General features: G+C 38.5%; 1 protein-coding gene across 9 annotated transcripts in view; it reads right to left on the bottom strand.

Moving 5' to 3' along the window:
* The window catches only part of USH2A (usherin), a 379,818-nt gene extending 361,263 nt beyond the window's left edge, over positions 1-18,555 (bottom strand). For 7 of the 9 annotated variants that reach the window (XR_001874412.1, XM_017812861.1, XM_017812864.1 and 4 more), the window contains exons 1-3: positions 18,310-18,555; positions 17,086-17,765; positions 11,583-11,748 (exon numbers count right to left, since the gene is read on the bottom strand). Coding sequence is in view for 8 of the 9 variants with exons in the window: in XM_017812861.1 (XP_017668350.1) it covers positions 11,583-11,748; positions 17,086-17,570 (651 nt within the window). In the remaining variant the exon portion in view is untranslated. The remainder of the gene's footprint in view (positions 1-11,582; positions 11,749-17,085; positions 17,766-18,309) is intronic. The other 2 variants (XM_017812867.1, XM_017812862.1) reach the window with 2 other exon arrangements.
* Between the last annotated feature and the right edge of the window lie 8,600 nt (positions 18,556-27,155).

Below are 27,155 nucleotides of genomic sequence, written 5' to 3'. Positions count from 1 at the left end.
CTGCCTTTGATTCCTCTCATATTCCTCCCCACAACCTTACTTCAGGCCCTTCCCTCCTCCTCTGTGCCCTGCTTTCTTCCCTCCATCACAAAGTCCTTTAGAAATGGTCATTCAAGTATTCCTTTGTAATGTAACTCTCCAACTATCTTTTTGATGACAATTCACTGTAAGCTTCAATTTTCAGTTTTTGAATAAGTGCTTTTCTCCAGAGCATTCTTACTAAGAATCTTACCAGCCAAGCTTTGCCATAGATCCAAACTGTGCTGTTAATGGAACACAGACCAAAGCTGACTTTGGAGGACAGTGTTTTGGTAGCTTATTGTTGGAAAAAGCTAAAGGAAATAGTTTATGCAGGAGCTCCCTCAACCACATTTTGCTAGAGATGGGCCAGGAGAGGATCAGGGGAGGCTGGTCATAAAATTCATAGCAGTGCCCTCTGCACTTTAGTGTACAGGCCTCAAGCTAAGGCACAGAAAGGCCAAGAAGATTCCTGAACAACAGCATAGACGAGGATGTCAACAAACACAATATAAGGAAAAGATAGAGGGCCTTCAAACATAATAAAATACACTCAGAAGTCCAGCAGAAGAATGGCAATCCAACTTGCTACATGCATAATTATCTGACTTACAGAAAAGAGGTCCATCTATATGGCACAAGTCAGTACTAACTTGAAGAAACAGAGTATCTACTATCAAGACTCAAGTAGGCCACCTAGAGAAGCTCGGAAAGATGACAGACTTTTTCTTTTACCAGTCCTGATTCCAAGAACCACATAAGTCCCATGGGACACTGTCATCAAGCTAGAAAGAGAGAGGCTCATATCTACAAGTATTGACTATAAATTTTCAAGGGTAAGAATTCCAGTGGAAAAAACTAGAAGTTTGCAGTTCTGAAATGTCAGATTAGGAGAAATATTGATGGTTTATTCTGTGCTGCCACTGAATATCACTTGATGCTTTGCTTACAGGTGCAAGGACGATGAACCTCACATGACATATAGGCCATCTACGATTACAGTCAATAGCAAGGATACACCTAAACACCACCAGAAACGAGAGAAGAGAGGTTAGGGAGGAAAATATTTTGGTTTTTACTCAGGAGGCAGAAGACAAAAGCCAGTGACATTCTTTGAAATGCTGCCAGTATCATAAAGGGTCAGACAAGCAAGGCTGTATGATTCTGCACACAAACTGTGCATGGAAAAAAGGATTTAGGTCATTTCAGAATTGAGACACTTTTCTGGAAGAGACAGAATCAAAGAAGGGTCAGTTGCTCCTATACCCAAATAGAGCCAGTTTCTTTGTATATCAAATTAGGAAAGAAACCAAAAGTTGAGGGTAAAAAATAAAGTATCTAAAACAGAAATGTCCTAACTAAGCATGCATGTAGAATGTAGATTGTGACAAAATATGCCTGTCTTTGAAATCTAAAGCCTAAGATGTCTGAACCTGAATGTCAGGAATTACACAGATCATACCACTGAAAAAGTATTGCTATGCCTTAAAGAAAGTTCAAATTTTCATAAAGTACACGAGCTTACTGTATTAAAACATATTACAGAAGTTGGTATTCCAGCACATTTTTTAAAATAAAAAGAGCACCTTCAGATTCAATGGAAGATCAGAAAAGCAGCAGGAAAAAAAAAAAAAAAACAAACCCCAAAACCTATTTTCAATTAACCCTGCACAGAGCAAAGAACAACGTGGAAATTAAAATTACAGACGTGATGCATGACTAGGTCTTGGACCATTTCTTCTGAGAATCCATCAAATCAAGTCTGCACTGGGAGAACTGGTTGGAAAAGCACATGGATTAATATTGTACACTAGAAAAGGCAACGTGACTTTTGTGGAAAAAAAATCTAGATCCAATTTGAATTCTTTGAAGTAAAGATACATGTGAATAAGGAAGAACTAACCAATATAATACACTGGCTTTCTAGAAAGGTTTCAAACTTGAGAGAGATTAAATGGTCACATTTCACACTGACAGTAGTTTATCAACTCAAACAATCTCTGCTATTTAGCATTTTGTATAGGCTTGAAAACAGTAGCTAGTGAGGTAAAAAAGGATGGAGTGAATGCATCCGGACAGTGAAAGTCAAAGCTTACTTCAAAGTTACAAAGGATTTCAAAATTGTTAACGAACAGACAACAAAGCAGCAGACTAAATGTGTTAACCTGAAGGTAGTAGACAAGAGAAATATATTCTTAGCCATGTAAACATAATACTAAATTCTGAACTGTCGCTGCTCCAAGCAGTCTTGCAGTTACTGTAGAGAGTCATTCACTAATGAGTAAAGAGGAAACACATTCCTTATTGGGAAAGAAATGAAAAATAAAACCATAAAACTTTATTGTTTAGAAACTAACAGTGCAAAGTCCCTGGAACAATAAGTGGAGTTCTGACCCTTGCATCCCCATATAACCCCAAAAGTTTTGAAAAGATCAATAAGGATGAACAAACTGCAGAATGGCTTCAATACAAGGAGAGATCTTGTTTATAAACAATTAAAACACGTGATCAAGTTCTATAATCAACGTATCAAACAGCATAGGAATCGCAAATAGAAAGAAATTAACAAAAGACTGACAAAAAGAAATCATCAGACAGCAGATTTAAAATAAAGAACACTTTCATACAGCCATATTTCCATATGTGGAAGTCATTGCCACAAGACTGCAATGCCAAAATATAAATTATATATATGCCAATATATAAATTATAAGAAAAAGAACTAGACTATTAAACTAAAAACAGGTCAGTCAGTGGCTACTCAATACAGTCTAGCTTAAGAAGCTTCAAAACCACTGATTGTCAGAAAATAGGTCAGCGATATATCTAAAAGAAAGCTGTGCCTGTGCATCTACTCTTCTTTCATACTTCAAGACAGACTATCTAGACAGACTGTCCAACCGACACAGTAGTCCTTAAATGATGCAAAAATTACAGCATTATTGAGCTGAGGCACTGGAATGAGATACAGGGACGGGAGGAGTTCCTCCTCATCTTTCATCCCAGAACCTTTTACCTTCTAGCCAAGCTGACAAGTTGTTCAGTGCCAGGAAATATTCTTTTCTTCCATGAGAAGATGATACATGTGAAGTCTTATCACAAGATGCCTCCTGTGGACTGCCACCACCACACATGGATTTTGCATCATATGAGATCTACACGTGTCATTAATGTCACCCTCCATTTGCTGCATGCACAGATGTTAACATGAGATGTGAGAGAGTTTACACACAAATAATGGAGGTTGCACAAAGGACAATCTGAAAGTTTCATATTCCATTTCTTGATCAGACTTCTGACTTAAGTCTGTCTTTAAGCTACAAAAACCTGAAATGTAGCGATTACTTAAAAACAAAGAAGCAAATAAAATAAAACAAAAATCCAAAAGCAGAAGCTGCTCTATTTGGCTGTGCTCATGAAGATTTTAGACTCATCAAAAAAAGTTTCAAGTATCTTGTGAAAACATTTAGCAACTAGCACATCACAAAGAGGGAAGGACAATGGTTCACAATATCTGTGACCCATCTTTACAAGCAAAGACTTCAAAACCAGTTGCCAGTTTTCTGTTCACATGCTGTATGTTGTGCCAAAAACTACCTGACGGAGGACCTTCTGCCCACCTTGCAAATGGTATATTCTAAATGCTGATACTGCACTGTAAAACTACAAGTTTGGTCTCTCCAAAAGGGAATCAAATTCAAGCATATCAGCAGGGCTCTTCAGTAACACAGGACTCCAAATAGACAGAAGGCAAACCTGTATCAACAAGAACCCTTTCCACACGCAAAACTGATAAAGTAGATGTACCCTGTGAGTGTCGTCCTAACGTTTTATAACAAGAGCTGGATCAAGTACACAGAGACAATTCCAAACTCTCCAAGTTTCTCCCTACACAAACATACAAGTGAAAGAGCATTCATCAGCTGCAGGAGTGTTCCTAAAGTTCTACAAAGCAATACATATCTGAACCCACTCAAAATACATAAATATGTATTTAAGAGATTAGTTCAGAAGCAAGGGCTATCTAGTTAAAATATTGTTTTTATACCTCCCAGTAGGAGTCCATAGTTCTAGCACTCTTAAAATAGTTGATTCTAATGATCAGCTTAATTCACAGGACGTTGTTAAACAACACACAGCTCTTTCAGTTCTTCTAACTCCAGTTACACAATTTTTACTATTATTCTTAATATTGAATTTGAACACATAAAGAACACCTTTCCAAACATTCTCTCTAAGAAGTAGGCAAGCTACTTGCATTTGGTGTGACATACCTTTTAGATTAATATGCCACCACAATCTTAAATAACAACAATTTTTTAAAGAATATACTTAAAATTACATTTTAACTTCAACTACACATGACAGACACAGATGTATTGCATATTACAATGGCCACAAGAATTTTGATTCCCAGCTATTAATTACCCTAAAAAAAAGAAGTTGTGGTATGTTTAGGAAGACTCAAAGTTATTTCCTAATTAAACACCAACACCACCCCTGCCCTGCCCCCCCTTTCTGGAGCAGCACAAACCATTATTTATCTCTACTTTACTCAATTTTATCTAATAAAATAAAAATTAAATTAAAAAAGCAAAAGCACACCAGACATCAAAAATACAACTCTAAGAACTGCGAGATGCTTAAAGATTTGAGGCTAGAGGAAAAAATGGAGGCAAATCATTCTTAACATAGTGCTTTCATTATTAAAAATACAATTTAATTGGCTGCAGCATACTCTTGTATAAGGAAACAAACTGCTTGAAAAACAAATTGAAAATTGATGGTTTTCAAATCTTGTCTGAAACTCTCCACACAAATCAGGCAAACCATTCAACGCTACCTCCTCTCAACACTGGCTATACAAAGGCTTAATTCCATTCTTACCATGTATAACAGAGTCTGGGCAGACTTCAGTGGGATTTGCAATTGCAATTGAAAAAACACATTCACAACTTCCAGAATGCAGTCAAGATGGCATTGACAAAACCTGTATTTTTGCCATTCTCTGAAATTAAAATCTTGGCATAGATGAAGTTCCTTGTCTTGTATTCCCAGGCAGCTGTTAGACTATAAATTTAAATCTGCAAATGTATTCAAACTTATATTCAGGAAAGAAAGGAAGTAATTTAAGAGACACTATAAGTGAAGAGTAGATAGAGGCATCTAGGAAATATCCCAGTTTCCTAAGAAGCTGAAGCTACAACAACAGAGCTTTCAAATCAACACAGTCAGCATCATAGCACCCATGGAACAGGAGGAAAAGAGGCAAAAATCACAGTAGGACTTCTGGACACAGGAACAAAAAAAAGTCATAGTAACATCCAAGAACCCCAAGGCTGCAAGTTCAGCCTGGGTATCTGAATGGCCTGGTTTGGTTAGGGTTAGGGATGCTGAACCAGCTGCCAAGAGAGCATAGCTCATTGTGTCTATGAACAGTTCTCTAAACAGACACTCAAACACATTACAGACTGTAATGTGAGTTTTATTTCCACTGTCTGGCAGGAGCATAGCACCAACCATATGGATGGACTGCATCCTCCTAAATATTGTCAATACATAATTGCAATTAACAGACAAGAAGGTTCAATATGTAGAATTGATGCAAATTCTCCCCTCCCTTCTTGGGACTGACAAACTAATCCTAATAGATAGTAAGTGATGACTTCACACTTACTTTCAGATCAAAGTGATTTATTAAATTAAAATGCTGTCTCATGTCCTTACTAAACTTAGGGACTATATAGTTTAAAACACTTTTTATTTAGTAATACATACACAGGGAGTGTATAGAATAAATGTTTGCCTCCCTGCTTTTAAATCTCAGGATCTTTGCTTTTAAAATAAATTTTAAAGTATTCAAAAACTTGTGCAGAAAATAAAAGGATTTCACAAATTGAAAAGGACAAGTTTTCTCTTGATAGTCAAACAGTTATGATGTAAAGCGGTCTCATTAAATCATAAGTACTTTAACCTTTTCTTGAAAGAACTGGAAGATTTAAAGATTTATAAAGAAATTTTGCCTAAACTAGGAAATGACTCATATTTGACATGTATTGAAATGATAATGCTGATTTCAATAGGCACTCTAAGAGCATTTTCCTCCCAGGAGAGTAATTCAGTCACGGTTACCTCTCTGCATTTAGATTTTAAACTTACTTTCTAAAGCTTTTAATGTTCTATAGTCTGCCAAAACATGGCAGAGTTACACAGATATGATCAGGCAAAATAAAGGCTAGTAAAAAGACTATTTTTATAATTGCAGACACTAAATATGAAACCAAAACATCAATCTGACATGTTCTCAAAGAATCTCCTGTTTCAGCAGCCTTGGCTGTATCTGCAAATTCATGTTTAAATTCCACTCTTCTTAATTGGTTAAATAAATTCTGAAGTATCAAAGGGAAAGTGAAAGACTCTTAACAGTGGAAATGAAAAAGAAAATACACAATGGAGCTGCTGTTACAGAGTGGCATAAATCTGATTTTGGTTTCACTTTGCAGAGATAATAAGATACACAATTGGCCTTAATTATGTGTTGCTATGCTTTCAAATTTTTTATTTCTTTAAAAGTTAAGATTTTCTTAACTTTTTCTGAGGTTTCACTTCAGAGTATATATCAGATTCTTTTAAGTTAAGGCTATATATCTTTTACTCCACTGTGTACCTTCAGAGTTTCTACTAATATACACCTAAAAATATACAGTGAAAAATATCATTAAATCAAGATGAAACACATAGAATGACCCTAAAACTTTCAGAAGCCTGAAGGACTTAATCCTCACCAACTGAAATCAACTAGAATAGCAGCAGTAATTTCAAAGAAACGGGACTCACAAATTCTGGCTGTATAAAAAAAAACAAAACCAAAAACCACCAAAAAAAATGGTTTGAAATTGCAAAATGAAAAAATAACTTACTTTACAAATCATAAGCAGTAGAAAATAAACGTAGACATCATTAGAGAACAGTAAGTCATATTAATCAAAGAGCAGGAGAATAATTGTCAAAATTCACTTCAACTTAGCTAAGCAGATCTTTTCAAGCTTGATTTTTCTCAAATGTTTACTGGGTATAAAGAGCAAAGAAATGAATAGCCAATAGCTCTGTCAGCAATAGACTGCATATTAAGAAGACTGCAAAAACTATTAAAAAGTATGAAGTTAGTCTTAGACTGATACCATCTCGTCTCAAGTAGCTTTTTCAACAGTCCATTCCAAGATTATTAATGACTCACGTCCACCATCCTGCTGGCAGTGGCTGTCACAGTAATATTGCAGAGAAAAGGAATAAAAAGAAGAAAAATTCCATAGTCCACCCTGTAACTATGGATTGATATGAATTACCATCTCCTCCTACTTCAGCAATTCTCTAATGATTACCTACTACTTTGCATTTTGTAATACCAATTTTATTTCATGCCAGTTCCTCTAGTCTTTTTGGCCATGTCATTCTTTCTGTGTGACATCTTACTATTCCTCTTTCTGATTATGTCTGTTACCAGCTAGTATTATTGGTGCACTCTTAATATTTCTGCCAAGATCATTAACAAAAATGTAACACAAGGCTGGTCCAAAAACATTCTCAAACAATTCAACAGGGTTTTTGCTTCCCCTCTCCCCAGGATTATAAGCAAGTTCCTTTGAGCAGTATCTATTGCCAACTCTTCCCATGAGCATTCCCTTTGACCCTACAACTTCTCATAGGTTGTCACATCAATGCTAAACTGAACTCCAGATAGAGGAAATCCGACACATTTACTTTGCTTGAAAATCAGCTTTCTCATCAAAAAAAAGCTAAGAGGTTAGACAGTGATGAGCTATCTATAGTAAATCCATGCTGCATTTTATCCCCTTTTTCATTTAGCTCCACATCTTTATCTATTTCTTCAAAGATCTTTTCTAAATCCTCATATGCCACTGTGTCAAGACAAATAGGTCTGCATTGCCAAAATCCATTTTCCTTCCTCTTGATACGGGCTTTGGCTGGGATGGAGTTAAATTTTTTCACAACACCCTGGACGGTGCTGTGTTCCAATTTTGTGGCTAAAACAGTATTGATAAAACTCTAATATTTTAGTTATTGCTGAAGAGAGATTGCCCAGTGTCAAGCCTTTCTCTTTTCCCACGTTGACTCCCCATCCCACTTCAGCAGTAAGCCAGGCTTGGGCCAAGAAAGTAGGAAGGGAGACAGCTGGGACAAAGGGATATTCCATACTGTATAATCTCATGCTTAGCAACAAAAATTGGGGTAGATGAAGGAATTTGAAGAGACAGGGATTTTACTTCCAAGGTGGCCTGCTGCTAAGAAATTGGCTGGGCAGTGGTCTGCTTGTGGGAGGTGGTGAGTCATTGCCTTAACACCGTTTCTTCCCTCCCAGACTCTTTTCCTTCATGAGTTTTTCCTCACTTTTGCTATTGCTATTGTCTCCCCTGTTCCATTGGCAGAGGTGAGGAGGGCCCAGGTGCATGACTGCTGGCTGGCATCAATGCAAGACACTCTTCCTAAATATAAGCATTACAGTTGCACCTCTGACTTTGTAGATTTACAGAGAGTATCTCTTTGTCAAAGAATTTTATGTACCAGTTCTTTTGTAATTTTTGGACAATGACCATCTGATTGCAGCTGCACATACACAATAACCTTGCAAATTCATGATTCTACCGCTTCATGATCACTTCTGTTTCCATATATTAATTTCTGTTACCCAGGTTGGGTTTGCTCTGTGACTCTTGGTATTAAAAACAGAAGTAAAGTATTTATTTATTCTGGGGACCTTACTCAAACCATCCTTAATCTCAAGCACACTTCCACTATACACAGGTCTTGCCTTCTTACACAAAACCAAAAAATCATAAAAACTTTTTACCATTTGACAGTTTAATTCAGATCAACGTCTTTATAATTCTAGTTCTATTCCTATTCCTACACAGCATTCTCTGTGAATTTGCTTCCCCATTTCCCAGTGCTCACACACTCTGCCATCTTTAACTGCAGAGATGTTTATTTACTCAGATAAGCCTGGAGACTACATATCCATTTTTTCACTTTAAGGGCAGAAATTTCTCTTAATTATATTATATTAATTTTTAACAACCTCCAAGCCTTTTTTTCCATTCAATTTTTTTTTTCCATTCTGGACTCCATAGCTTACCTTGTTTTATTAAAATAGTTCTATTTGTTTGTTCTCTTTGAAACCCAAAAGTGTACTTAAAGAACCAAAGAACTGTTTATTCTTCTATTTCATCTGACTTTAGTTATGAATGCTCATCATTATTCTTGAGACCTACATCTCTGATAATGCCCTCATCACTTAACAAAGCTGGTGTATCCAGACTTTCTGCTTCAGCAGCTACTTGATGAAGAAACCTTTCATGCAGAACATACAGGAATGTTTGGGCCCTGCTTTTGTTAGTAGAACTTAAATTTCCCAGCTATGAACTGGAAAATAAGTCTCTGCAATGACACAGCTCTTAATAGCAGTTGCCTCTAATGAATTACACATCTAAATACAAACCCAAGGATTTAAATTCCTAGATTACCTCAGTAGAATTAATTTACTAGCTTTCTCTTTCCCTAGAATTATTTTATTCCAAAGAAATTATTTTCAATCTCTGCTATCCTTTCTTCTTTCCTTCCCTCTTATCATTTAATTACTATTTGGTGCTATTCCACCATTTAGCATTCACTGTCATCATTCCTGAGTAGGCATATGCACTTACACCTGAATTCCAAACATATCTGCAATCCTACCATATTTTTCCTCTCTCTAAATTCACATCTGTAACCAATACTTCACAATCCTCCATCACAGTGTCTGTAGAACAGCATCTATGTACAAATAGTTCAGTTTTTCTCACAGACCATGGTAACTCCCTTGTTTGCAGGCCCCCAGCTCCTACTGACTGTTTGGCTTGGAGACCTTTGGCCTGAATCAGTATCATACATATCATTATCACATACCACTACTGTCTGAAGACACAGACACTTCCATATGTGTGTTACTTTTGAGTATATTTGTATGGTCTCTCTCATATTCTCATTTTGCATTTATATCTCCACTTACAATGGACAGCTGCTAAAAGAAAAACAATACAAAAAAACCCCCAAACCTTTGCCTAAAGTTTCATAGCCAGTCCTGGGGAAAAATGGATCATGCTGCAGCCACTATCACCTTTAATGGAAAGCTGAATCCTACAATACCACAAAGCACAGACCATAAGGTTCTACCTTGAGCTCAGAAACTTAGAAAAGGTATTAAGCCTGCAGTTCCTTTAAGGCTCTAGAAGCTATGCCTCTTTACTCCTGCTATGAATTGAACAACTTTCCTCAGAGAAACAAAGGACCAGATTCTACAGGGTGCTTCAGGTTTCTTTGCAATATAATTCAAGATATATGTGTGCATTTAACCAACCCTTTCACTCCTCACTTGGCTCTCCCAGGCTTTAGCAATTTCTGAGGCTAGTACAAAATGCAGCTGACAGCAACAGCAGTAATATAGCACCCTTGAGTGTTTGAAGTGTAAAGTTCATTAGTTCTACTTTAAGGTCACTCTTTTAATCCAACAGCCCAAACCTTATTCGCACTACCATGCTGTTACCCTGGAAAAAAGAAAACTGCAAAAAAATAAAGACATCAGCTTAGATACCTCTTACAAGTGACAAGATCAGCACTAAAAATCCAAATCACAGTCAATACCTTTTAGCAAGTTTCAAGAAAGCAGCAAAACTATTCTTGATTGTGCTGCAGACCAAATGAAATTTAATAGAACGGATAAAGGAAATGAAGGAAGGAGAAGATAAACATTTCAATACCTGATAATTGTGTTTTATAATTATTAGTTGAACTTGGCTTACAAATAGAATTTACTAGGGTGTCTTTTGGGAATTACAAGACATGCAAACAACTGAATTTTAATTTATTCTGTGTTTGTTTACTGATTTTGGTACATACAGTCTAAATTTTAACAAACTCAATTTTGCTTTATCCTCAGTGGATATTTGTACACTTATTAAAAAGTTATGTCAACAGAAGACTCTTAGAACACAGGGATTGTGCTCTAACAATTCTGAACCATATTTTTAAAATAAGAGGGAATAGCTCTGTCACTTATTACTTTGGCAGATCCTGCACAAACTCACAAATTTACTTACGTGCATTGTAAGAATATTTTAAAATTAAATGGGACACACCTCTGTAAGATAAGTAAATTAGCATGCATAGATCAAGATGACTTTCTCTTTTTTAGGAAATAATCTGAGACCCAAGACTAATTGGTAATGTTAGATATAAGTAGTTTTTCTTCATCTCATATACTCATGTTCTTAAAGGTGATAATTTTCAGCCCTGTTCAGTCTACTCGTTCAGAAGAATGGGAACAGCATTTCTTTCCAGTGCTAAATCAGCAATTGCCTCAAAATGAGCTCTCAAATTAAGATTCTTACCTACAAGACTCAAGAGTTATCATTTACATCCCCCAATTTATTCTTTTATATTTATAGTTATACCATTCTCACACAAATATTGTATTTCAACAAATATTAAATAGTTTTTATTTTACTCACCTGCACACTAAGATGAATCCATTTCTTCACAAGAATTCTCCCCAGTGTCATTACTTTTATTGGTGGCTGCAAACCATTTACTGTGCGATAATAAAACATGGTCTCTTTCTCAGAGATTGTGAGTTTGAACACAGTCTGCCCATCAATAGCCTTTTCTATCACACACCTTTGGAAATAACCAAGAAAAACAACATAAGGTCAGAGGCACACACATATACACATTCTTGCCAAGGTGCTATCCTGTAAAGTGATGCTAACCTGAATGTATTAAAATAAACATTAAAAATACAGCTCTTGAGAAGATGCTCAGTGACAGTGAAAGTCACAGGATGTACTAAGTGTAAAAGAACCTTAGCAAAGATAGCTTCTGTCTTCATCTGTAAGGTTTTTGGGTATTTGGGGGTTTTGGTGGGGGTTTTTTGGTTAGTTGATTGGTTTGGGGTTTTTTTCACGTGTAGTGTGTCCAACCCCAGTTCACTTGGGGGTGGAGGAGGGGTCCACTTTGTCTCCTTTCTTCACGTTCCATTACAGAAACCACAATGACTGGCAAGCACTGTGCAGGTCTCTGCTGCACTCTTCATACAAAGCTGTACAACTCAGCACATCATGTGGAGGCACTTAAATTTTCCTTAGTCTAACTAGACAAATGTAATGTAACCACAAAAAGCAGCACAAATTACATGCTTTGGAAATAAGTCTTCCATCTTTCCACCAAATCTGTCCAGGTAAGGTAGCAATGACACCAGCTTACCTTACATTCTCCCTTTAGCACAGCCTTTCTTTAACCTGAGAAACTAGAGCAAGGCAAGGAGGATATCCAGCCACTCATTAGGATTTCCCACACACACACAAAGAATTTACATCAATAGCAAATGCAACAATGACATGTAAGGTACAAAGAATATCATCCACAGCAACCCATTTTGCATTTCTAGCTCCTGAAATGTTTTTGCCAATCGAATCACCATGATGTCAATGGTCCTGAGAAAGCATAGGCTATATATACTTGTGAAATAACTATGTATTTTATTAGGGTAATCATCAGTACAAGAAAAATTATAAAGTTCTACCCTTCCTATTTCAGCTGCTTGAGAAATACAGCCCTCAATTTACTGACCCAGGAAAGGTCAAATATTTTAACAGTTACACCAGACTAAATTAGTGCACTAAGTCACAAGAGAGAAGCATATAAAATTTGTATGAGATTGGGATTTACTTAGACATATTTCAGGGGGAAAAAATAAAACCAAAAAACCTCCTAGCACCTACTGATAAGGGTCTTCATCTACCTTGCATTTATAAAAGTATCAAAAAGGCTGTTTTTTCATACTGCCATTATTCATTAATTCACCTTTAAATCCAAGAGAAAAATTAATTCATCTTAACTGTTACTATTTTAGCCTGCTGGAATGTTGTCAATGAAACACCTTGCAAAATGCAGACTTCTGTTTTCCCAACCTTACTAAAACCACATTTCTTAATAAATTGTCAACTGGTCTTTTCAATATTTTGTTTGCTTGTAAACATGCTAGTTTTGTTAGATAATAAATGTGAAGGAAGGCTCAGCTAAGTAGCAAAATATTTAGGAACTGGATTTACCCAGTTCCTGGATAAACAATAATTGGATAATCCAGGTTTTTGTTTATTTTAGTTATCTAAAACAAACATCCCCACATTGTTTTTATCCCCTAAGGTGTCATGACTTTAAGAAGGGAAGCGACCTTGATGTACATCACTTTGAAAACTAGAAAGAACAAATGTGAATTGTGACTTACTAGTAAAAGAGGAAAACCAAGAGGGAGAGAAGAGAGAAGGAAAAACAAAAAAAAAAAAGAAAAAAAGAAAAAAGAAAAAACCAAACTAGTGCTAACATAGGTGAAATAGGCAGAAGCATAACTTCTGACTCTGAGCACGATTTTCCATTCCAGCCATGATTATAGAGAGAGGCCACTGTTCTTTGTGAAGTTTTCAACTTCTGGTAACCTGCAGTCCCACAGAGCCAATTCCTAACTACATATATCTCAGTGGTGGGTTTGGATAAGAAAAAAGCAAATAACACAAATCTGCTCAGTCAGCTTTTAAAGAGAAAAATATTTTACAGAATCTAACATGGCTGCACCGGTGATACCCACTCATCAACTGGAGCACCTGCAAATGGGAACATCTGCGCTGTTTTAAATCAGATGAATGGTATCTTAAGGCAAATCCCCCTTCAAGTCTAATTCCTAATGTAAAACATCTAAATGGATACAAAGTAATAGGATATTATTTTAGTCCCTTAGATAAATAAAGTTAAAAAAATATATGTGCTACCCACTTCACAATCGGAAAATTCCTGCTGATCTTTTTGCATGTAATCAGGGTCTAATCTCATTTCTCACCCACCTCCAGTGTCTCCTGGTCATCTAACTTCCAGTTACTCCAGCTCACACTACATTGATGTAAGCTGCCTGTAATGATTACTCATACATGCTAAGCTTCTACTCATATTCTCATCCTATTCCATTGTGAAGGGTTATCATCATATACAGTTTCCTATATTTTGCTAAGGCTTACATACATGCTACACACAGGCTTACTGAAAGCAATTATATTAACTGATGGATACATGCAGCAAGAGAGGAAGCACGAGGAAAGAATGAAATTCAGGGGCAAGAACTCTGCTCACTCACAGCACTTACTGCCTAAAGGGAAAGCAAATTTAAACACTGGCGTACAAATGTCAGTGCTTTCTCACTATTCTCTTGCTTTTCTTCAATATTTCCAATATGCAATGACTTAAAAGCATGCCTACAATTATCTCTACTATACATCTTAGAAGAACACTAGGGCTTCAAATAAATCCATGAAATCAGTCAGGCGACTTTCCTCTCTTTTTGTAGCAAAGTGTATTCTTTTCAGATTCACATAAGAAAAGCTGGTCTATGAAACTGATGAAGAAAATTCTTGGTGTCTCTGCTTATCCACATATATTTCATCACAGTCTTTAAAGAGCCTTCAGACCTTGGATCCTCACATCTCTCTCTCATTTCAACTAGCACAGTAACTTCTAACAGAAAAATTCTGCTATTCCCTTACATGGGTACATGCATAACAGAAATGTCACAGGATGTAATGGGATACTATGCAGCAACACTCCCAGCTTCTTTCCTAAGCACACTCTCACAGCCAGACCACATAAAATTTAGCATAAAAACACACTAGTATGGCATGTCCAAAACACATGGGTCTGCTGTACCTGATGTAAAAGCATTTTGCTAGTAAAAAAAAAATAGCTTGTTAAACTTTCAATTATTTTACTAGTAAAATGAGTGGCTAGTTCTGGCTGATCTTCCTAGTCCTTTGGTGGTAGCACACAAACTTTGTTAGAATGCATCCCAGTTCCGTGAAGTTCCTCTGCTGTGATAATGGAGTTTAAAATGTCTCATGAATGACATGTAACAGGGACAATTCCCCATCAGGGACTGCAAAATGTAGGACAACTGGTAAGTCAAACTCCATCTGCCAACCTGAAGGATTCACTAAACCAATAGTAAAAGGGAAAGCATCTTAGTTTGCTGGCAAATTATTTCTCGTTTGTAAGATGCCTTCTGAGTCAAGCTTCAGTGGCTACACGTGCACAACTACTGTTCCACCACAACTGGAGCTCTGCATTCTTTTTATGAAGAAAATAAAAATTAACACACTTCTTTCTGTGAACAGTGGGAAAAAAAGCATGTGGACAGTGACATATCATCCTGACCACTGGAAAAACTGTTGTTCAACTTCAATTTCCAGGCCTGAGCTTCACCACTGTCATTTCTACATGTTGAGTAGCAGCAATCTCACAAGGTAGAAGAATGAAGTCATCTATTACAAAAATTGAATAAAAACATTTAAATTTTAAAGTGATCTATAAAACCCACTGAACAGGAATATGTATATTGTGTAGTTATTAAAACAGTAGCAATTGAAAGTTAATCTTTTACACTATTCCATGGATTTATCAGTCATCCTAGAGGTCTGGTTTTCTTCACAGAACTTAATCATTTGAACCTAAGGACATAACATTTCATTGTTTTAGGCTCCATGCATCAAAAGCCTATGCCACTGACAAAGAAGTTTCACAGATCTCACTCAATACATCACTGCAACAGCTTGCTTGGAAATTAGCAGCACATTTCTGCTTCAAGTTAGGCATGTGCTCTGCTGAACAAGACTCTGATATGCCCACATGTATGTGAACATGAACTCATGGCATAGGACAACACCAGGAATGGACTCTCTGACATAAAAGATTCAACCATTACTTGGAAAATGCTGTCTGTAAAAAACCAAAGGCCAAAGCTGCAGAGACGCCTTTCAACATACCGCCGTCTGAGCTGATCTAACTTAAACTCAAACTAAACTCAGTTTTGCTCTGCAGATCTCATTTATTTCCCCTACATAGCCGAAAATTCTATAGTTAGGTTGATTTTTTAAAAGGTAATTATCATTGCATAAAACAGACTATAATTTTACATTACAAATTCAGATATTTCTGTTGTCTCTGATGATTTTCATACCCCTAGACAAGTTACTATTTCTCAGCAACACGCTAAATAAGTATCAAGGATGCCTCAGAGCATATTACTAGCTTCATTCTATAAATAAATCAGGAACACAAGTACAAAAACATTTGTCACATATACTCTGAAGGAGCATACTATACTTTTTTGTGCTTTATTTTTTAAAGAGGATCTGCATAGCAAAGGTAAGAAAGAGTAGGCTGCCTCTGCATTTTGTGATAGATGAAGGAAACCTTTTTTGCAGGATCTGGGACACATTTTTCAAAAAGCAGGTTTTTCACTACAGTAAGGCCCAGTCAAGCCCAGTCACTTATAACAGCAATATTTCCTAAAAATGCAACATGTAAGCAAACAGGAGAGGGAGCACACTTAGCCACCTTTATTTTGTGAACACCTAGTGAAACTTCACTAGCAGTTTGAATAGTGGTATCATTTGTTAAAGTAGCAGCACAATCTCTCGGACAGGCAGCATTCCTCAGATCTTCCAGAAAAACTGTGACCTTTTTTCTGTGGCTCTTCAATATTCATTTTTGTTGCTTTCCTTGTTTGTTTTTAAGACATCAACTTGTACTGGAAGATTCTTTATGTTTTAGATAATTTTTTTCCCATCATGAAAGCAGCAACAGCACAACCCTCTGACAACATAATTTTCTAGCAGCTTTTAGAAGGAATGTGAATTAGAAATACAAATTTCTATTTTTGAGAATAGATCTGTACCTTATGTATGAACAGTTCCCACTGAAAGCAATTGGACTATCATCTGAGTCAATGCCACTGAAACTGAACCTACTTGTCTTGACATCTGTGAAGACCCCAACCTAAATACAGCTTTAAAAACGTCACAGTTTCTCACCGCAACCTTTAAAATTTTAAATAGCTTGCTTATAATGACTGTGACTACAACGATCAATTTTTTTAAGAGCACCAGGAAAGTAAACACCTTCAATACTACTTACATTACACCTTCTTGCTCAGGTTTCAACCATACAGTTAACGTAAATGAAGCTGCAAGCCTTGGAAAACGGGGAGTAGAAAAGCAATCCTTGTGATTATGAAAAATAAAACTGGAAGCATTGCTGAAAGACCCTGGATGCAAGTCCCTTTTGTCCTCTGTGATGCAGGTACCAAGGCCTTCTGAAAGAAGTGGTTTGTAGGATGAAGGGGACGACCTGTATGGACATTCCTGAACACAAAACCTCTGGGTGCACGATATAATACTTTGAACAGCTACTGAGCTATGACAAAAAGTACTTCGGTCTGGCAGCCCACAAGTGGCTTGAGTTGGCACAATTGACACGTTCTTGAAAGCTCCCACATTTTCAAGCCTAGGGAAATGTCCCTGAGAGCTGACCAACACAAAGGAGTCATAATAAGTTAAGATTAATGTTTCAATAGCATGAAACAAGAAACGACACCTCAAGGAAAGAGCCCAGCAATTCATGTTTACAAAAAAGCTCCTCCTGATTAAAGCATTTGTAAATAAATAATGATGTCCATGTCGGTAGCAATGTCCTCAGGTGGTGTGCTTTAAGAGTTTATGCAGCATTTCATCCTCAAAACACTCGTGCAAGGGCTCAGTCGCAAGGGACCTCTATGTCTTCTGGCCAGCGAAATGCACGTGGGTGACAGCCAGGATCTGCAAACCATAGAAAAGAGACACGGTCCGTAGGAGGAACATGCTCTTTTGCACCAATAGAGGTGACACCCTGCTAGGGATTTTAAGGGTTTGAATTCTTCTCCTAAACCGCGGCCAGCAGGCCCACCTGCAAACCTTTGCTGGCTACGCCTGAGACATCTGTGAGCCAGGGCACGGGATTAAGCCGAGTCGAGGGCGCACACGCTCATGGCCGAGCGCAGATTATCCCGGATCCGTCGCGTCACACAAGGCCGACACTCGGCTTTGCGTGTCAGGGCGAGGAGCACGGGACACGGCAGCTCACCGGGGCACGCCACTGCGGCCTCCTAAAGTCTTTCCTGAGGGTTTCGAGCGAGTTGGTTGGACCTCACGCTCGCATCCCCCCGGCGCTTACCTCAGCCTCGCGCCGCTCCTTGGGAGCTGCCGGGCGCCGTCCCCACCGCGCTATTTCGGGACACCCCCCTGTTCCCCAGGGGTGCCAGCGAGCGGGAGCTGCGGCCGGACCCTCTCCGGCCGTGTTATCTGTCGTCCCCTCGTGCCTTACCCCGCCGCCCACCTCACGCCGCCTGCTCCTCTCAGCGCTCGGCAAAGCTGATTAAAAAAACCACGTTCCCCATCTGTCCCGTGTGGAGCTTTTCTAACAGCGAGCGCCTGCGCTGGGGCGCACGGGCGGGCCGGGCCGGGCCGGACCGAGGCCAGGGCCGGGGCCGGGGCCAGGGCCAGGGCCAGGGCAGGCGCAGGACGATGGATGAGTTGATGCACCGCCGCTCACGGCGCCCGGGAGCGGAGCGGGTCGGGCCGGCGGCGCCCGGCGCTCCCCGCGGCAACGCCACCGCCGTCACCCGGCAACGCCGCGGCCCCGCCCCGCCCCCGCCGCGCTTTAAAGCGGCCGCGGCGGCAGCGCGGGACATGTCCCCGGGAAGGGACCGCCGGGAACACCGCTGTGACGCGCTGGAATGAGGGTGGGGGTTTGGAGCCGGAGGAGCACGGACCAGAGCAGGGCTCTGCCGTGCGGCGCTTTCCCCAGCAACATAAGCGCGATGAAGGTACACGGATCTTCAGGCGCGTTTTCGTGAACCGCGTTTCTCCTTTTGGTACAAACAAGCTGCGAAGCTTGTCGTCAGTGAGCTGAGCGTGAGCTACGGCGGGTTGTTTACGTGTGTTTCTGGACAGAGAAGCACCAATTAATACGTCCCCCGAAGGTATATGAAGCATCTGTAAATTTTATCTTTATTGTGGAAGTTGCATGAGCTGCAACCTGGCTGGTCTCTCTCCCTGTAATTTAGTTGAAATTGCCTCCAGTAACTTGTTACCTTTGCATGTTTGGACTTTTACTGGCTCCACAGTGACAAAACTCTTTGGCAACATATACAACTGCTAAGAAATCATCCTCTGTCATAACTATTAATGCATTTTAACAAGCCCTTCATGTCATATCAAACAAGCTCCTTGACCATTCCTGGAACATCTTTGCTTTAATACAGATTTTTTTCCTAAGGTCATAAAAGATAAATAGTAATTCCTGCTGAAGTGTTATCAGTCACTTTGCAGTGTTTTCATGTTCTGGTAGTCATTCAGCCATAGCTCTGTTGTCAAAATTACATGCCCTAAAATATTCAAATATAAAGAACTTTGTTTACCACAGAAGGGCTGGGAGAGAAACATTTGTCTAAGGCATGATGCAAAAACTCAGCCCATAAAGCATTTCTGGATAAATACAGTTAGACCATGTGCTACCACGGTACCATCAACAGTGCGATGGTCAGAGCTTCTGCACACCAAGAACAAACCAGGTCTTACAGAACACACTGGAGAGAGAACAGACAGAAAAAAACATAGTAATAAAATCTCAGATATTTGATACCATCTCAGGACATCAAACAATGGGAACAACTGTAAGTCATGGCGCATGCACCTGACAAAGGTGGGAACTTGCCAAGTGGCCAAGGACACCAGACTGACTTGTGTGTATTTCTTGGTATTCCTGAAATATTAAAAAAATCAGGTTTGCCTCTGTCCCACCCCTTTCCAGCAACTGACAAGGCTTGCTCCAAGATTCCTTGCAGGTCTAACAGGTGTCAAGAAAGGAATTCAGGGTACATGCACCAAAAAAATGCACTTTCTGTTATATTCTGCAAATACTTGACCACCTCCCAAGTAGACTGTAGCATCTTTCAGTAGTGCTCACTTTGGGAAAATGGCCCTGACTGATGTTATACTCTCTATTCCCAAAACTAACCAGCAGAGGTCAAAATTTTCCCTTTTGCATATTTCATCCAAATGCAAAGGCAGTAGTACTAACCTTGCAAAACCACACTGCAGGCCAAAAGCACAATTAGCCAGGTCAAGGATCACTACCAGGAGTATAGTGAATAAACCACCTGAAGGAGGTTAAAAGATGAGAAATCATCCTAAGGCAAACCCGAGAGTAATTTTGCAGGAAATAAGGATCCTGTTCACAAGAGCGTTTTGAAGGCCCTTTAATGTACATATATGAAAACAGGGAATCCTACCAGGCAAGAAAGCGTGCTAGTATTATGCAATCAATCCTCATGAAGAATTCATTATGCCCATTTAACAGAATTAAAATTATGGCACAAAGAAAGTGACCTAATTTGAGTGTTTCAAGCTTTTAGTTACAACTGCTCGTCTCACCAGAAAAGAAAGCCTTCGTTAGACACTGGGGTGCTCTAAGAAACATCAGTGCCATTGGAGGATCTGACCTGCATCAGAAAGTTGCGACATAACTGGGCGCCTGAACCTGATTCAACGCTGGATCCGTGGCAGATCACATCATCTGAAAAAAAGCTTTCCGTAGCAGCTCTTTTCTTAACTCATGGATAGCAGTCTCAGGACACACTGAGGCTCTAGGAGGTCAGGACAGGTTGCTAGGGAAAAAGAATCATAAAGCTTAGTTTGTTGTACAGCAGTCTCTACCTTGACTAGAAAATTTTGAAGCCCACATGTCTAAACTTTGAATGCTCTGAAGCAAAAATTTTATGAGAAGTCATCTTTCTAAAATCAAGTTATAAGCCCTCAAAAAATACCTATTTGCACATGCTCAGTGGATCATCTTATTGGAGATGGCAAAACCATAGGGACCAATTAAAGCTTGTCTTGTATGCAAACTAACGGAACCATTGCCAAACTTCGATGATCATCTGGTAGGATGAAGGGAAAAAAAAAAAGAAGGATAATTAAGGAAATGCAACAACGCACTTACTCAAAACTTCAATATTACAAAGCTAGTGTGCACAAATAGTGCACAATTGCATGTATGTGTTTTATACTCATACAGTGCAATGCCAACTTAAAATAATTCTTGGGATGATTGAAGTAGAATTTCAGGTAGTCCATGTCTCTCCCAAAACACCATGGGTGTTCTGCACCATTGCAATTGCTTTTAAATAATATTTTATTAGTGATGAATGAAATCTTGACAGCTAATTGTTCATCAGTTTTGCCTTGTCTTCTATTCATAGAGTTCTGAAAAAATGCAGAATTTTGAATTGTATTGTAAGCTTGCTGTTGTATTATATTCTGAAAACACCTTAGACCAATATGAGCTTCTATTTGTGCAGTGCTGAGTAGTTGCATGCTATTTTTGCTATTGTGTGAAGTGATCTATGTATACTAGCCCACGCAGCATGACTTTCAAAGATCAAGCTGAAGTGTACAATTCAAAATTCACTTTCGGTGAATATTCATAAAGACTTGCTTTTATGAGTGCTTTTCCTGGTAAAACTACACCATTTGAATATTTGCAGGAAATTAGCATAAAAGATCCATTTGCATTGCTGAATCAATATGTATTTCAAATTTAACTGTCTAGCAAAATTATTTTTTCCAGTATTTTGCAAAGAATAATAAAACTACAATGCAAGTACATTTTAATAGCTTGAGGGGAGTTGATCGTGACAACGGAGAAATAATTAACAACTTATGTTTTAAAGGGGAGGAAATTTTGTGTAAGCCAGTGAAATAAATATTGGAGTAAAATTTTCTGAAAGCACAGGAGGAGGCGGCAAGTATTTTATAGAGCTGTTAAGAGCCTTTTAACAGCTTTAGAAGTACCGTACATCACACCGCTTATTTTAGCACCAAAAACTTTCTTTGTTACTAGAAAGGCAGAAATGAAAGACTCTTTTAGGCAATGAGTTTTTCAGGCTTCCTTCGCACGAAAATTCTGAGCGAGACTCTACATCTCCACATGGTAAATCCAGAGAAAGGAGACTTCTGCAAGGAATCTTTACACATAATTTCAGTCACCATGATAGGCTGTAATAATGGCCTGTCCAAGCAAGAAAGGCCATCCTATACAGCTGGAGCACTTGGGCTCTCATTGTCTACCTTTCCTCTCCTTACAGCATATGTTATTTCCTCCACATCTTCTCCCATCCCATGCCATCATATGCTTTCCTACCAGTTCCCAGAACAGAACATGTCCACATAACAATTTCTCTTTTCTTTTATTAGCCTGTTCTCCAAAAAACCCCATTCTCTAGTGTATCCTCTGGCCTTCAACCCTTTTAATATGTTATCTGTACTTAATTAATCAGTTATCTGTTTTCATCAACCTTCATTAACACCTTCTCCAGACTTTCAGTCAAATCCCTGCCCCTACTCTTCATTTTCCTTTGGAGCTTCTGCTGTAATCCCCTATTTCATGGCTGCCAGGAGAAGCAGTCAGCAAGCAAAAATTTTGTGGAGACTTATGCTTGAGACATTACATAAGACAATCCTGATTTCAAGTGTCAGGCATTCACCAACAATAACATTTCTTCTAAGAACTCTTTCCTTACATTCAAAGATGTCCTGTGGACTGCACCATACAACATGACCATAATAATTTCCTCCTATAAATGTTAAATTTCTGCTTTTTCTTCCTGAAAATTATTACTTCATGTTTCTCAAAATACTTCACCCATCTTTATTTTTTATCAAAACCCCTGCATTTATGTCCTCCATCTTCTAAATTCACTTCTATTTCACAGCCCCTCTTATTACTACTTGCAAATCACTACAGTAAATTAACTCATATTTATCATTCCCAAGGACATGCTCCTTCCACAAACATCTTCCTCCTATTTGTGCCTGTAAGGATCTGATTGCTTTCTTTTCAGACCAACCCTTCAGCAAGCATCAGGTCCCTCAAACATTTACTGTCTGCCCTCAGAATCCTTATTTCACACCAATTTCTTCTGCCTTTCAATGTATCCCTCTCCTTCACAGCACAGACTCCTCGTTAATTCTCTGACCTTTAGTTTTCCCTCTCTCTTCCTATTCACTTTTCCTTCCCTCTGAAAGCTTCTACCTGAACTCACCTCAGTCCAAAGTTCTCCAAAGTTTATGGTAAATGCTTTTTCTTCTCAAGGGTTCTCTGTCTTCTACGTATCACGAGGGAGAGACCTGGAGGAAAAACTCCAGAGCCATAAATTGGTTATTGCTGTGTTTTGCCTAGCTGCTGGGGTAGCAGAAGCAGTAACAGTGATGCAGAAGCTTCATTGGCTCCAGAGCAGAATCACACTACCCTTCTTTCCTGTATAGGACACATTCAGATCTCCCCATGCCAGGAGATGCAATTAAACACTTAGTGCTTTACCAATGAGATCCCTGATGAGCAGTAATGGTAAGACATAGGGGAGGAACTGCTGCTCCCCCTCACGAGGAACTAAGAGGAAAACAAGTTGGGTGAAGGCTTGTTTTCTCTCTTTCCTCACCCCTCCTTACAGCTCACAGTTCAGTATTGCCTTCTCAAGTAACAGTTAGCTCTTCAAATCATTTTCAGCAGCCAGGACCAATTTACTCCTTCAGCCCTGTGAAAGGCCATGGCTGCCTCAGGAGCACAATGCAGTTGAATTCAGGTCCTCTCTCCACTTCAGACTGATACAGAGCAGGAACTTTACTATACCTACTGTGTCGCTCAAAGGTTCCCCTGTTATATTATGTGCCATCTTTCAAAGGCATGCACAAGTCTCATGCTTTTCTTTAAAGTAGTGATCCCTCTGCTCCTGGTACCTCTTTTCTTCAGGAATAATTTTAAAACTGTTACATTCAAAGAGACAGCAGTCTCCCCAGAGCCACTGAGTTAAGCTCGTTACACTTCCGCCTGTAAGTGAAACACATTAACATTATTCATCATCCTAACTTTGAGGTGTTCATTATTCCCAGTTATCTTTAACGAGTGTATCTGCTGTAACTGCATACACATTTTTGCATAAAGACATTTTGTGCACCTTAGTCTATACCATAAATTCTGAGGAATATTAGCATGCACTGTAGGTTTTCATACTTTTCTAGAATTGTGGAATAAGTATAGCTTATTTAAAAAAAATAAAAGTACATCCTTCTCATAATAAAATTCAGATGCTAGATTAAAGGAGGCTACCCAAAGAAGAAACAAAGCAGTTAGAAAATAAAAATTCTAATCAGAGCTCAGAAATGAGTAAGTGCACGTCTGTGCTTTAGTTTCCTCATCTACAAATCGAGAAGATTGATACTGACTCTAGCGAAGCACAATGACATGTGCAGGAAGGAACAAATTACCAAAGAATTATCAAGAGCAGTAAAATTTCTGAGTTTAACTGTCAAATGTCAAAACCAACCCTCTTTCTGAAGTTCAAGAAACTGCTTAACTTAGCAGTAAATCTAGCTTTAGCTATGAACAAAAAGGTCTACTGTTAAAAGCCAAAAAATGGAAGTATTATATGATGGCTGAATGCTCCAAGAGACTGGTCCTGTGAAATGCTAGAGGGCAGTCAGTAATTAGGATCCTATGGCAAAAGAAAATTGATAGTAAGACCCTACATCTTTATAAATTTTTCCTATATGATCAACTAAAATAGAAATAGGATTAATAACACGAAAATACATACTAGTAGTTGCAGCAAGAAATTATAGATTCTCTACTGGTGAAGATATTCTAAAGGAGAAAGACTAGAAATTCCTTCAAACTGCTCGGTGACAGCACAGGGAAGCAGAGGAGCCTCCCACAGTAAGAGAAGTGACTGTAGAGAAACAGACCTTTTGTTGTTTTCCTGCACAAAACTCCCAGGAGAGTAGCTCTGTGAGGAAAAGTTGATTTCACTGCATTCTAGTTGAATAAATGTAAATCTAGAAAGCATGATAAGCAAGTCCAGTGGGAGATAAGGACACAGCGTAGGAAATATGTCAGGATAATCAGAGGGAAAGGGTGTTGGTAGAGGATGCAGCAGAACCAATATAACAGCTGACTGCAGCCCAAATGGGCAGTCTCACTCCACCCAGAGGATTTAGCAGATTGAATCCACTCACCGAGGAGTCAAGTGAGTGCCAAAATTGGGTACAAGGATATTGGCAAGAACAGGATCACCCTTTCTAAATGCAGCAAGCTTTTAGATGGTCTCAGTCTGCTTTGAGAAAACATATTCCAAGCTGTGATCTTTAAAGTCTCCTTCCACGGCCAGGGCTAGTGGCAGTTTTTGAACCAGTTGTATAGAGTGAGGCATAACTTTCCAGGACATCGTGCTTCCTGGTGTCTTTCTCCTCAGAAGAAATAGAGGGAAAGAGGCCCCAGAGAATTCAAAAACTACTAGCTAAGTCAAAGGATATCTAAATTAGTTACACCACTGGTGGAAAAGGAAGGAGACTTCAGTCATGACACATTCTCTTTGTCTGTACTCAGTCCACCTGTAATTACAAGTATCTCCTCGACAGGACCCAGCACGTGATGACCAGAATCTTAAGATCATCAGAAAACAGAGCAAGATGGACAGAGTGTGTGCATAAGATAAATAAGACATCATTAAATAGACAAAATCATAGAAAATTATGTTCTTTTTGTGTGTGTGTGAGAGGCAGAACTACTTTGTGCCATTATAATTGCATTTTCATGACCGTCCTAATGAATATGCACAAATGTTGGTGCAGCTTTCATCAGGAGTATGCAAAAATGCAAGCAATTTGGTACAGCCAGAGTCCAGTTGATTCCTCTGTAAAATCTCCGAGGTAACATAATTCCTAATATCCCAGTTTTCCTAAGGGAAGAGAAACAAACTGTATGTGCATCAATATGCTTATACTCATATAGTCAAGGATGGGAATGCCTTGTTTTGGCTTTACCAATATTGCTGTAACAATGAAGCCTACGCATAAAGAGAATGTTCAAATAGCAGGCAATGATCCCCTCGCGCTTTGCACGTCATTTATTTTAAATATATGTATATATTTTTAATCAAGCTAATTTGCTTAATACATATTTTATAAATCTCATAATTATGAGATTTTCTTGCAGAGTTGGTCTTGGGGCAATGAAAAATTATCAAGCTCAAGTGAGAAGTGCTAAATAGCTGGGGGTTCCTATAGCCTCAGCCACACATCCATAGTCTTAGACAGGGACTGGACAGAGAAGTCTCATTCCATTAGGATACTCTGCAAAGGAGAGTGACAGCTGCATTCACAGGAAAAGCCTCAAGACCAATGAGGACACATGACTTGGCTTGGTCCCAAGCAACACTGTTGAGGTTTAAATCCTCTCATTCAAGGACACCTTGACAAAAATCACGCAAACATCTATATTTATGCCTTTCAGCATCTGGATGTTTGGGATAGAGAAAAGTAATTACTGTCATCATCCACACACTTGATGTTAATTTTTAATACAAATTTTACCAAGTAACACTAAAGATACCAGCATATCAGCATAACATGAGGATAACAGTGTAAATGAGAAAGTGGCTTCATATTACAGTCCAGTTTTCAGGGCTAAGATGACTACTAATAAATCACCTGATTTGCATATTTAAAAGGTGCAATTTACTTCCTAGTCTTTAAAATAGATTCCAGAAGTCCTTTGAATACATACTGCTTTTGTTAAAACTAATTTCTGAAAGAATGTAATTATTTTTCAAATAATCTTTACAATTTATTAATTTATTCAAGAAGCAGTTGTCCAACTAAAAAAAAAAAAAAAAAAAAGAAAATACTCTCTTTATATTTTTTTTAAACTTACTCAAAATTAACTTAGTCATATAAATGACTGATGTGCACTTCATGGTTTGTATTCTAAGCATTTCACTGAAAATCCAGACTTTTGACCCTTCTGTTGTCTGCTTCAGAATTTTTCAACAGTTGAAATTACTTTCAGTTTTAAAATTATTTTAAATTTTGAAATTTATCCATTTATCCCCATAGCAATCCAGCATTCATATAACTGGAAAAATTAACAAGTGTACGGAAGTTTCATGCACAAGACACTGCGTTTAGAAGAAAACAAAACCTTCTGACTTCAGTACTCCAACCGAGAAATAAATCTGTTATGAATATTCCTTCCTAGTTTCAGTTAGAGATAACAGACCCTTCAAAGTATAGAATTTTATGTTCTGCAACCTTTTTCAGCTGTTTCAGCGTATA

This window comes from Lepidothrix coronata, unplaced genomic scaffold, assembly GCF_001604755.1.
Source record: "Lepidothrix coronata isolate B3197 unplaced genomic scaffold, Lepidothrix_coronata-1.0 Scaffold38, whole genome shotgun sequence".
In the NCBI taxonomy this organism is placed as follows: domain Eukaryota; kingdom Metazoa; phylum Chordata; class Aves; order Passeriformes; family Pipridae; genus Lepidothrix; species Lepidothrix coronata.
The sequence above is the reverse complement of the archived record's forward strand: the minus strand, read 5'-3'. Positions and strand labels throughout refer to the sequence as shown.